Raw genomic sequence first — 13,369 nt, 5'->3', positions numbered from 1 at the left:
GAATATAAACAGTTTATTAAAACTCATGTATTAATTATTTAAATGAGGCTATAAATATTTGAGGAAGCCCATGCAAAAGGCACTCATAATAAATTATCATATTCTACCTTTATTGAAAGTTAATTACAGAACTCTGAAGATAGCTTCTGTGACAAAGACATCACTGCTGCCTGTCATTACAAGGGGTAGGAGCATTATCTCTAGGTAGCATCAAAAAAAGAAAAGCAGCACCTAAAGTTTAAAGGGAAATATCAACACTTCAGTCTTAGAGTGGTTATACTAAATGTGGCACACAATCAAGCATGTGAGAGTATAATTACCCGTGCTCAATGTCTTCTGGGAGGAGCCATCAGTTTCCATCCTTGACTTTGAGATCACAGGTGCGGAGACTGAATTAATGAGCAGAAGAGGAGATATAGGTGTAAAGGAGAAGCCTGGAGCAAGTGAAAAAAGAAATTGCTCACACAGATGGATGTAGTGAGTGAGAAGTCAGACTGTAAGCAGTCCTGGGAAGAACATCAATCCCACAACTGTATGGCAGATAAGCCTGAACAGTGCAAGGGGATTTCTTATCTGAGAGGACAGACACAAAATAAAATTGAGCAACAAATGGCAGCAGCAGGATAGCATAAACCTCCCTGGATAAACAGTTGAAATTCTTTTCCAGATGGGAGAAAACTTCAGGTCTGGAGTTGTTAGTTTTGCAGTACTGATTGCTGATGTGAAGACTCATTTCAGAGATATTCCCATCTTCTGAGTCCCAGACTCAGTGCACGTGGTCATGTCCAGCTGTCAAAGTCATTACACATTACAAATGGCAGGTGCCAATCAGGACAGAAGTAGCTCTGCAGAATTTGGATAATGGATAATTAAATCAATTAAATAGAAAGAAATGTCCCATGATGATCCCTTTCACTATGTACTTCTTTTTCTGTCACCATGTCCTGTGTTCAGGGAGTTCCTTGAGTCACGTGCCTGGATTTCTTGAGAACTTGGTAAGGTCACTTCACAGTCATGCAGGATAGACCAGGAGATGCTATTGCTGTGAAGCCTCAGACTGAGAATTCATGATGGCTGATAAAACCAAAGGACGTGTAAAAATGGAATCACCTCTATGAGGCGTGATAGTTCAAATTTGCTCCACGTACCCAGACTTCAGATTTTTCCCAACATTTGTCAGTCACCTGCTTCTGTTCTCCATCCATCTTTTCTACTGCTAAAACAGAAAATCAGAGATCTTACTAGCATGAGGGCTGCAGTGTAAGGGATTTACTAGCCAATTATCTTTCCTATATTGTCTACTTACAGGTGGTGACTGTTTAGGAAAAAAAAAAAAAAGCCATTTCAACCTCATGTTTTTTTCAAGTGCTTTAAAATATGAACATTTTAAAACTTGACCTAAAACAACTTCCTTTTCTGTTTGTTTGTCATTATAGCAATTCTCAGTATCATTGTTTGGCTATTCATCTTTGGAGGGCTTCTGCTTGCAGACATTTTGCAACTGGCAGAGCTGAACATATTCTGCAAAACATTTTACGCTAATTCATGCTCAGATTTGTAAAAGAACTTGTGCTGGGCATGCTCAGGCTCCATTTACATTCATTTTGTATGAGCATTAATGAGATCAAGTAGAACAAGGACAGATGTTTGTGAAAAATAAAACGCTAAACTCCTATTTGTAGTGATGAGAACAGAGCTTGCGGCTTCATAGCTAAGCATCATCTGACCAGAGCATGCGTCGAATTCCTGGAGTATCTGGAGTCCAAGACTCACAGCTCCTTCCATATGGTTATTTTTCAAGCACACATCTTGTGTATTGCACACATCAGAGATAATGATCCTTGTATAACTTCAGGATTATTCACCCCAAGGAAAGCAGAGTAAGGTCATTTTATGTATTATTTGTAGCAGAGAGTTAGAAGTGGAATCCAGGGACTCGCCCAAGGTTGGAGCTAAAAAAAAAAAAAAAGAAAAAGAAAAAAGGAAAGAAAAAAAAAAAAACAAAAAAAAAACACTGTAAATGGTAGTGAATTTTCTTCTTTTAAAATAATACACCTTAGAGTTAAATTGAATGAAGGTAAAAAGACACGAGCTGTGCCAATACAAACATGGCCATGAAATTTCAAGTGCCCATTACCAGACTTCTCAGCTCTATAAAATGTTTTGAAGTAAATAGGTATTATGAGCACTGAAGAAAAACATAATTTCAAAGAAAAGCTTCTCAGTTAAGGTCAGTTTAATATCCACTCATGAATTGCACTGTTTTTAATTCATGCTGATAAGCTTTTATAATTTAGTTACTTTTCTTATTCCAAGCATACTGAATCAGTAATTAAGCTATGATATGAGATACAAAGTATTGTGTGTTCAATTCATCAATTTTTGTTCAACCTAACAGTTCTTGTTCCGATTGCACTGGCATTGTTGTGCTGAAATATCTCCAAATCTATCATGTCAAGATTATGCATGATGTAATTTGTAATAGTAGCTAGGGATTTGTTTACAAAAAACAAATGTTCCTTTAATCTTTAAAACAAAATTAGACTTGTCTTACATCTCAGAACAAAGAGATTTGCATGAATACAACACTTTTAATAAATGAGTAATTACCTTGTGGAGTGGCAGTTGGCTCGTTTAACGTAACCTTTGAAAACAGCTTCCTCCATACAGATTTTAAACAATGCCCTTCTGAGACACATTTTGAGAGCTGGATTGTGGAGGTTTAAGTGCTCTATAGGTTTATTATTTATACCACAGCAGCCCCCAGTTCATGCAAGAGAATTTGAACTGTGGCTTCTCTTCACAGCAGAGGTAATTGCAAGTTAACTGATCTACCTCTCCTAGAAATTTGCAGGCTCTGCTTTTTGGTACCGCCATGGATAAAGCTGCACACCATGTGCCAGACCATCACTAGGACAATAAAACCTGACTTTGTTTAGCATTTCAAATTGAATCATTCATACAATGAGAACACGGGGCACATGACCTTTGCAGTGTGAGTTTCTAGGTTGGTGGAGGTTTAATAACACTCCTCCAGTTGTAAACCAGCCCATCATAAACATATTTCTGTGACTGTTATGGCTGAGAATAAATGGTGTGTACAGGCAAAGCCAAAGGGATGCTTCCATCCTTTTCTGGAGCACTCTGGGTCATCCATGGGTTATGCTCATCAGGGCTTTGCCCCCCACCACTTTACTTTGAAAATCAGACAGCCACACACCAACAGGAAACTAATGAAGACTGCATAAGTATCTTGGATAATAGTTCTGTGCATTTTTTATTAGGCTGTAAGACACAACAGGCAGAATATTTGGGGGAAAGAGAACATATCAAGAATATATTATGAGGCATTAGGTCAAGTGTAGATGAACTTCAGTACCTGAGAGGTGTTTTAATCACCAACCATGGACCAGTTAGGCAGCTTTACTGTGATTAGAGAGGAAAAATCATGTTCTTGGTGGGTGTTGGGATGCAAGCATGACTGCACTGAAATCCATGTTTAATCAAACACATCAATGTATTGTTGAATCTGCCAGTGCTGCTCAGCCCAGCAAGAGGCTTAGACCAACAGTGATACTCGAATGCTTTCAGGACATCAGGTTCTTGTAATGACCTGAAAATTATGAGGTGTATTCAGGAATTTTCCAGCTCTAATTTTTAACCTCTTCCCATCCTTTTCAGGGGAAGAGTAGAAGATGGCTTAATGTACTTCATGCTTTTTAGTAGTCTCTTTTTTTCAGAAAAATCTTGAAATCCAGATTATAGGAGAACCATCATCCTTTTACTACACACCCTGATCTGAACAAAGGCCATTGTGCCTTTGTTTCTTTTGCTATTTCTCCTGTCCTTGCATACTTTCAACAACAGGTATATGTGTGACAACTCTTGTTATTACAAAGAGAGGCCTGGATCTCCAGCATTTTCAGCCTTAGGACTTTAAATCACAGAAAACATAGGGTTTTTGTTGGTTTGTTCATTTGTTCTTAACAGGAAATCCAGTGACAATATGATAGCTTGCATTTTAAAAATAAAACAATCACTTTTCACATAGGAAATCATATACAAAGCTTTTTTTTTTTTTTTTTTCATCAACCAGGAGCACATATTTGTAGTGTGTGTTATTAATGTCTAGAAATTAAATGGAAACTATTTCCTTATGTATTTGTTTACAGGGATCTTCCACACGGACTGGAAACGAGAGACAAATACCACACAAGCAGCATACCAGATCTTAATTTCATAACTGATAACTATCCAATATATTATGCATGCTTTGTTATGTCTCATAAATGCATTATGTTTATATAATTTATTCGTTTTCAGTGTTCTTTCATGGCTTTGCTGCTAAGCTGAGTTTCTGGCACTTCATTCACACAAATTTCATGATACACTTTCACTCTTTGGAGCCCATCTTGCAGCTTTTCCCTTCCACCTCACTAAACCTGGCCTCCCAGGGCACAGGGAATTCACATTTGAGCAAACATCAAGTTTTACAGACACCAGATTTGGTTCAAAGCCCACAAAAACTAAGGAAGATTTTTTTTCTCTCTCTCTTTTTTTTTTTTTTTTCCCAGTAACTGTTTGATCAGACCTTAAACACGGTTTATTGATTTCTAATGCAAAGACAGGCAATATTTGTTCCTCTCGGGTGCTCACTTCCACCATCATGAGAGACAAAGTCATAGTAATTATATCTTTGGTTCAACACCGTCATTTCCTGGCATTTACGATTGCGTGAGCAAACATCTCCACTGCAGCATCAGGACCACAACAACTCATCAGCCAGATTTAATTTAGGGCCCCTGCTGCCACCAAAGGAATAGCAATGGAAAGCCACGCACAGACCTCCAGGTACCCCCCTCCCCCCCATCTTCAACCAGCAGCTAGGCTCTTCTCGTTCTGCATCTTCCATTTGCTCCATTAATGAATTATTATTAATGAAAAATTAACATTGCATGGAAGCATTTTTCTTCTTTGACAGCATGCCAGTCCTCAACCCTGGCCTGAGACATATGTGTGAATATTTATGAGCTGCTTCCTATTGTCTTTCCAGAAATGTATAATTATGCTGCAGTTCATTGCATTTCATTAAATATATAACAATAAGATTAAGCGTTTGCTAGGCTATCTAGAAGCAGTTCAAATAGGATGTAAATAATACTGCTAAACTGCACAAATATTTTATCGGCTTTGTCCTGCAGCAAGGGACAGAGTCAGTTCCAAACTTTGCAGTAAATAACAGCAATGGGTGTCCCTAACCTACAAAAGATCAGTTTTCCCCATATGGGTTTGGACAGGATCCTCAGTCACATACATTCATTCCAGCTCCCTGCAGGTGAGCATTTCATGTTTTCATTAGTCTCATTAGCACTCATTAGTGTCATCAGGTTGCTCTGAAGTGACCCACTCTCTTTGCAATGAGGTTATGTCAATCAGCAATAAACTCACATGCATAAAACTATAAATAAGGGTGGGTGACTCCACGCTTGCTTTAGATGTATGTTGCTGTGTGCAACTTCAAGAATTGCCAAGAAAAAAAGTACGGTTGTGTCCTAGCACTCCAGAAAATCAAGAAAACATTATGCACTTCTGTGGAGACAAATTTATCAAAGATGATTTATTTCATCATTTCATTTCCTTCTTCTCTGGCATATATATCTACAGAAACCTGTTTTGTCAAGACTTGCTCTGTCTTTCATTCTAGAAATCAAGTTTCCAGATAAATAATGCACAAAAGGCTCAGTTAAAACATCAGCTGTGATCTGTAACTGCCAGAGAAAAATATCAAGCACATATCTGAGCTAACTGGCGTGTGGAATAATAAATATATATATATATATATATATATATATATATACATGTGTTTTCAGTACATTATTAGCAAATGAGACCTGTCCTGGGGTGGGAGCCAGTTGTCAGGCTGTGTATTTTCCCAATTAGTGGATCATGCTGTAGTTAGGATTTCACTTGTGAGTATCTGAAACAAATCTGACTTCCCAAAATCTAGAAGTTAAAGGTTCCATCTGAGATCTCTGAGATGTACCTAACTCAGAAGATATTAAGCAATCCCTACAGTTCTCCTTAAAACTTGGATGTGTTTACCTGTGCACCTAAGCTGACAAAAAGAGCTTTTCCATCTGAACAGCTGTACACACTTTTTAGGTACTCAGAGGACTTAAGTACTGTCATTATTAATACATTCCTGGAAGTAAAGATGCACATTCACTTGCCATGAAGGTGCCACCCGTGAGAAACCATGGCCCTGCCTCTGTTACAGATGCCCCTCAGCCATATGTTTGAGCAACATTTATTTCCAAAGGTGCAATGAGAGGGACACAGAAAAAATGACAAGCTGCAGCATATAAGCCTCACAGACTGAGCAGCATGAGGACTAGAAATTCCCTTGCAAGCTCTGAGCTATTTTGGATGAAATCTGCTCTTTAGCAGACCATCTCTGAAAGTCATACAGGTGCTTAAAAACCTCCTGGCAGCAGACAGACATCACATAAATCTAATGTTATTTTTTTGTTATCATAGTACCTAGGAAGCCCTGCTACCATCCAAGACACCTTTCTTCTAGTTGTTGTGAAATGCAGAAAAAAGGTTGGTCCCAAAGTGATGAAACTCAACAGGTCAGTAAGGACAGAGAGGAACATACAAGGAAACAATGCAAAAATACCTCTTCCTCTCAAGTAAATAACATTACAGATGGAAAATTGGAACAGCAACAAGATGATTTACCCATAGTAACAGAGACAGTCAGAAGCAGAGCCACGATTATAGAAGCCTCAGGAGTTTCTGATTCCCAGGCCATTAGCCAGCACTATCTCATAATGTTATGAGAGAAATTTACAACATTCATGTCTTTTTTTTTTTTTCAATTTACCTACCAATATGCCAACTGTTAGAAAATGGCAATGTGTTTTTTTTTTTCTCTAGTGAGCCTTCTCATGCTGTTGAATTTTGGTGGCTTATGCAGATCTTCAATGGAAATTGTTCAAGGACTCTTTAACTCTTATTTAACCTTTCATATTTTATGGGTATATTTAGTGCATCCCACAGAGTTCTTCAGATACTTATTATGCCCTTAAAAATATCTTATTCTGGCTGCTGAATATACTGCAGTGAAAAAGCAAGAAGTCTAGATGGGAAAAAAAAAAAAAAAAAAAAAAACATAAAAAACATAAAAAGCTTAAATTCCCTGTAATACATTGTTCAAGAACCTGGAGAATGTTGCAAAGAAGTTTCTAAAAGAAAAAATTAATATGATCTTCTTTTTTTTTTAATGTTTACTACAATTAAAACATATTAAATTAACTCCGCAAGACTGGATCTGAGGTAATTAGGAAATATGAGACATCACTTGCCAGACTGATTGCACTTTGCTTGTATGTTAAACTGGAGAAATGTCAGCTTTCCCAGCATTATTAGAGGTCTGTTATCAAAGTCTGCAAAGTATTACACTGGGTGAGCATTAGATTGATGCTTCTAAAATTGAGTAAGATTGAATTAAAGCAGATAGTTTGATGGACTCCCAGTGGGAAACATCCTGTATTTCTCCTAGACGGTGTTATTCAACCTGAAATCGTGTTTTGGATTTTTATTCTTTAACCTATCAGACTACTGCTTTACTACTCCCAGAGTAAATGGGATCTTAGTTGTTTATGAAATACACAGAGGACATGTTGTTTCACTCTGGTTTTCTCATCCTCCTAGAAAGTGTGTTCCCTCCCCTGTAGTTCATTCTGCACCCCATGACATCCCAATAAAATATGAGAAAATACATGTCTCGTTTAATTTTCTGAGATTTTGTTTTCTAAGGAATAGGTGAGTACAGGGCTACAGATACAGATACTCCTATTCTAGCTTATACCAGGTTTAAAAAAAAAAAAAAAGCCTGAAGGGTTTTACCTACCTCTGTGCTATTTCTATTGCCAAAAGTCTCCATCAGTGCAAGAGTCTCTCACGGGGAGTTTGAACTTTCCTTTAATCTAATCCATTTAGAAAATGACTTACAATTTATTGAATAAATTGGAGAAAATTGATATCTTTTCATTAGACTGACAAAGTCTTTTTCACTGCTGGCATCTGTGAAATATGTTCTCTATTTAAATTTTATTTATATCAATCTTCTCTGGTGGAAACTAGATTAAAATGGAATGCTTTACACTTACAGTAAAAACCTTCCCATCCTGAATGAGTGTCATACTGGTTCTGCAAACGATCTCTGTTTCTTATTCCTTGGAGTAACGCAATACCTATGATCAGGAGGAAGCACAGTCTAATCTCTCTATTCCTTTGTATTCTATTTCTAAATAAACAAAATGTGTATACTTTATCACAGGCAAAAAGAGATAGCTGCTGTGGCTTTGTGATGGCAAATGCAGAAGTAATCTTGGAGCATTTTCATACATAGCATGTTTCCTCTGAACTGTTGAAAAATGCATGATGAAACTTTGCTCTGTTTCATATTTCAGGGTGTTCCATAAACATGAATTAAATTTATATATTATTCTGTATTGTCATACTGTTGTATTGTTAAATATAATGTCTTTATACTTATTGTCATATATGTTTGTCATATTGTTAAAGCAATTTCCTAAATACAAAAGTAGAAAAGTTAAAGGAGAATTGCATCTGTCAAAAAAATCTTCGCATTCTTTATACTCACTTGAACAGCAAACATCTGAGGCAAGTGCCTGCAAGTTTCTGAGCTGTGTGCACATTTTCTTCCAGACCTCTCTCTGCCCTGTTAATCACCTGTAAGAGAGCAGTCAGTTGCTGCTCTGAAGGACAGAATAACTGCAGTTTAATGCAAGAACTTGAAGACTGAGAAATGTAAAACTCAGCAAGTTTGGGAGATTAAAAGAGCAAGGACTTTTTAATCAAATGAACTGTGTTTTTTGTTGTTATTTTGTTGTTTGGTTTTGGTTTTGTTTTTTTGTGTGTGTTTTGTTTTTTTTTTTTTTCAAATATCTTTTGATTCAAGGGGAAGGTGATCGAATGGTTAATATTTCCTTATTAATTTGATCTCAGATCAGATGTAGGTGTTTGAGGGCATTCAAGTGCATTTTTATTGTGATGCTGTAACAGATTAATTTATCTATGAAATTTGAGGGGAAAATATCCCCAGTCAGCCCTCTTCATGCACCCAAGCTTTGTGCTCCAGAGGATGCACAAGAACAAGTCAAAAAGCGGTCACTGCCCTTATGCAACCCACAAAGAATCTCATGAACTTTGCAGGCTGAAGCCCACTGAATTCAATCTAAGCAGAAAGTTCCCTGCAGCCATCTGGGTCTTTGGGCATTGTTTGGGAACAAATTCATTTTAAAATGTGATAGAATTGTGTAAACACTAGCAAACATAACTTTCTGTTGCTCTTTCCCTACATGGAATCTGATTACCAGATCTCTTATCTGTTGTTTTATTTCTCTGATGGTATACATGAAGAGAAAATGCCATTTCAACTAAGTGGTTTTTTGTTTGTTTGTTTTGTCTGCAATTCATGCAAGCTAAACACACCAAAAGTTAAATATTCTAATCAAAATTTTTCTATAGCTTCTCTAACAAAGGTGATAAAAATCCAGTGTGAATTGAACTGGAAAAAAAAAAAAAAAAAAGGAAGAAGAAGGAAGAAGAAAGTTTCCTTTCTCCCCAGCTCCATTAGTTATGTGCTTAAAGTTTAATATTCTCATAAAAGATGCATTTTCTTGAAAAGAGCTTAGATATAAGCAATCCCTTATTTACACTAGCAGGAGCTGGGGAAAAATAACACAAACGAAGCAGGAGCAGTCAAGCCTCTTTTATATCATATCCTTTTTCTCTCCCCATGGCTGAGGGTATCTGTCTCAGTCAAATCAGCCTTGCATGAAAAAACTCTGCACTTCACGTATTCCCCAGACAGTGAGAAAGAACACAATGAAAACCGCTCCAAAATGTTACAAACATTTAATTCAGAATGATGTGAGCACTCACAGCCTGCAATGCCTGGTGGCTAACAGGAGTCTGTAATTCTCATCCACAATTAGCAACCTGGGTCACTGAGAAGCTCAGGTTTTTCATGATCCTGGAGATTTCAAATACAAACCATCCCAAGGGAAAGCACCTTAATTTTAACAAATCTCTCTCCACACGACCACCTCAGCACATCGCAGGGCGACATCACCTAAACAGAGTGAAACTGCATTGTACTCCCCAGAGAGGATGTTTTTTTCTCCCCCTCCACATACAGGTGTACCTAAGCTCAAACACAGCCACCTGTGATTCATTTTAAAGCTTTTGCCTGCCTCTTTGAACAGAGCTGGAGGTGTAAAACTTTGAAATCGAGCAGACCTCAAAGGAGCAGCAGTGCCCAGGAAAGATAGCTGGTCCTAAAGATTAAAAGGCTCTTAATAGAAGTGAAAACCTATAAACACAGGACTCAAAGGAAATAATTTTCATCTGGCTCTAGATGCCCCTGCCACAGCGTGGTGCTGAGGACAAGACCGCAGTAAGCTTTGAAGTGCTTCAAACTTAGAAAGAACTTTGCCCACTTACGTATTAGAAACAAATTGGTGCTTTTCATCTGCAAATGACCTCAGTTTTCCCTTTTAAAAAGGAACCTTTTCCTCAGCCCAGCTGTACTGCTTAGGGAGCTGTGAGGGTGCTGGACCCTTTGGAGGGCTTCCTTGTGATTGTACCTGCGCTGTGATCACAAATGGATCGGTACACTAAAAGCTGCATGCTGGTAGATGAAAGAGTTGACATCAGGGTTCAGCGCTCATTTTGTGTTTGATTTTTCTTTGGGGTCAATACCAGATGCTTGGGCTGAATTTAGGAACAACATCAATGAGGAGTTAGATCATTGTAATCGCAATGAGCAGCACTGTTTCCCCACGCTGCCTGTCAGTGCGTTCTCCCATCTCTGAATACATTGCAACCTCTCTGTGCCAGGGAATTTAGTTTTGTGGGCTTTAGCAACTAGCATCCTAGGACATTTCTCCACAGTTAGCAATGCTACAGCACCGCTACTAATAAATAAATATGATCATTGCTTTTGATTCCATATCATCAAATTCTCCTAAAGTACTCTGAGGATGCTCTGCTCTGATGCTTGCTGTGGGGGCCTGTATTTAGCAGGGTACGGTTTTCAGTTTGCCCACTGCACAATCTATTATTAGAGTGCAGATTCAGCCTCATGTGCCTTTTCAAGCATAGCAAAGAGAGAGATCTCTTTTCTTCACTGTTAGCAGCATTAATGATAACCTTCTGAAAATGATGTGTGAATAGCATCATTACACTGCCTTGCAAGTGCAGGTGTAAAGGTTTTTTGTGTTCTACATATGGAGAAATGATATATTGCATGATAAAAATGAGGCACAAGCTGTGAGAAGAAATTGGAGAGAAAAAACAGAGTTTAACTCATTTGCTCCAACTTATTGACATCTTCATTCAGAACAAATGAGCTTGTAAAACCAAAATATTTACTGCCTGTGTTTCAAGTAAACCCAACAGGTGAAAAGTATATTCCTGTTGGGACAGCTATCCAGTGGGTCTGTTGGTATAATCACATACCAAGTGAAGGCCTATTTTAGATATATTAATTTGGACTCCAAAATTGGAGTGACCTTTTATTAGAGCTAATTAGCTCTAAAGAGATAGCTGGCCCACCAATGTTGCTTCTCTTTCTGGTGTGTTTGTCCTAATGGGGCTGGATGCCCTCCAGCACGGCCCACTAAACGTATTGACCACACGCTGCTCAGGTCGACTTGCTCAGCAAGTGTTTTTTCCAGCTTATATGGGGAACAGTGATTTCACATTTTCAAAGGAAAATTTTATCACACTGTAAAAGAAATAAAACTAAAGTTTAGTGACTTCACCTTCTTCACAGGACTTCCCACTCTATATTACTCATTTTTATTTCCCTCGGTTTACTACCAACTTTATGTAAAAAAAAAAAAAAATTTCCTTTTTGAGTATGTGACATGATTTAGTGTTTATTTAATCAATATAAATTATTTCATTCTGTTACATTCTTACCTAAAGGAAATGGTATTTGGCTTTCTTTGGGTACAAGCATGTGTATATAAGTCTCTGTGTTTCCTTAGGACTTCGTAAGCATAATCGGATTGCTGCTAGATAAAAAATAAATCAAGAATTTAATTATAAACTCTGAAATGTCCTTAAATCAATCCATGCACAAAGGGGCATTTTCCAGGGCTGAATGGTGTGATGCAAGGTAGTCTGCTTCTTCAAAGGTACTTTACAGGCTTGATGCAGCTATGAGAGGTACAGAAGGGTTAAGCCTTTCTATCTGAGTGTAGGAGAAGCTTTGACAGTTAGGCGTCACAAGTGCAACCATGAAATTAATTCTTGCCAGGGAAAACAAGTGACAGACAGAGACACTCAATCCCCAAATATTTGCGATTTGCAAGGTCAGCTAAAGTTTATCAAAATCCCCAGAATATAGTGCCATTAAGATACAGTTAAGTTTACGGACAGATACCAATTCCCAAGGAAAAAATAAAATTTAATTTAAGAGGTTGTAAACATTCATGCTGATTAAATTCAAACAAGATCCAAACAATGTGATTATTTAGAATGTTAAGCATTTGGAAATTGAAATCAACTGCTAAAGACAATATGGTTTCTATAAAATTCATAATCGTATTTCAACAAACTGAGTTTCTCCTGCAGTTGAATAATACCTTACCTTCTCTTTCTAGTTGTAGCACTCCCTGCTATGGGATATTGCAGAAGCTGAAAGTCTGTGTTCAAACAATTATGCACAGGTTTGTAGAAGAAAAAGCCACCTGTAGCAAAGCAGACATTGATTCCAGAGTTCCCTGAGCTACAAGTCCTGAAGACCTGTAGAATATCTGGGGGGAAATCTGTTTCAACTTATCTTGTTCTGTTACGTACAAAAAAATCAGACTGGTCACTCACAGATTAGACCTTTTGTGTAAGGAAGCTATGTCAAGCAGTGCACTGTCTTGGACAATATTTGATGCAAAACAATTGATTAAATGTGAATTCCTTGCAACTAACTTTCAAATGAAGGGTTTAGATAATGCTCCTAAATAGAGCATTGTCCCCTTGAGATATAATTTAATTATTATTTTCATTATAACATTGCTGTGATCATTGTCTTTTATCTTTTAGCTTCAATAGTGATTGGGAAATGGTGGTGTGAGATGGAGCCCTGCCTAGAAGGAGAGGAATGTAAGACGTTGCCTGACAATTCTGGATGGATGTGTGCAACTGGCAATAAAATCAAGACCACCAGAGTAAGTCGTCTTTCTGTCCACACCCGTGAGTTTTTAATAGGAAGAGGAGTTGATAGTGATCACCTACACCTACATATTTCCAGCATCATGTCCGCTGTAAATGT

The 13,369-nt window shown here is 37.7% G+C and overlaps 1 protein-coding gene across 7 annotated transcripts in view; it reads left to right on the top strand.

Moving 5' to 3' along the window:
* TAFA1 (TAFA chemokine like family member 1) overlaps nucleotides 1-13,369 on the top strand; it is a 228,079-nt gene that overhangs the window by 206,644 nt on the left and 8,066 nt on the right. For all 7 annotated transcript variants that reach the window (XM_027467539.3, XM_005011201.6, XM_072044368.1 and 4 more), the window contains one exon: nucleotides 13,141-13,265. In XM_027467539.3, coding sequence (XP_027323340.1) covers nucleotides 13,141-13,265 — 125 coding nt within the window. The remainder of the gene's footprint in view (nucleotides 1-13,140; nucleotides 13,266-13,369) is intronic.

This window comes from Anas platyrhynchos, chromosome 13 (genome assembly GCF_047663525.1).
Source record: "Anas platyrhynchos isolate ZD024472 breed Pekin duck chromosome 13, IASCAAS_PekinDuck_T2T, whole genome shotgun sequence".
Taxonomy (NCBI): domain Eukaryota; kingdom Metazoa; phylum Chordata; class Aves; order Anseriformes; family Anatidae; genus Anas; species Anas platyrhynchos.
Note: the sequence above shows the minus strand (reverse complement) of the source record. Positions and strands in the feature narration are given on the sequence as shown.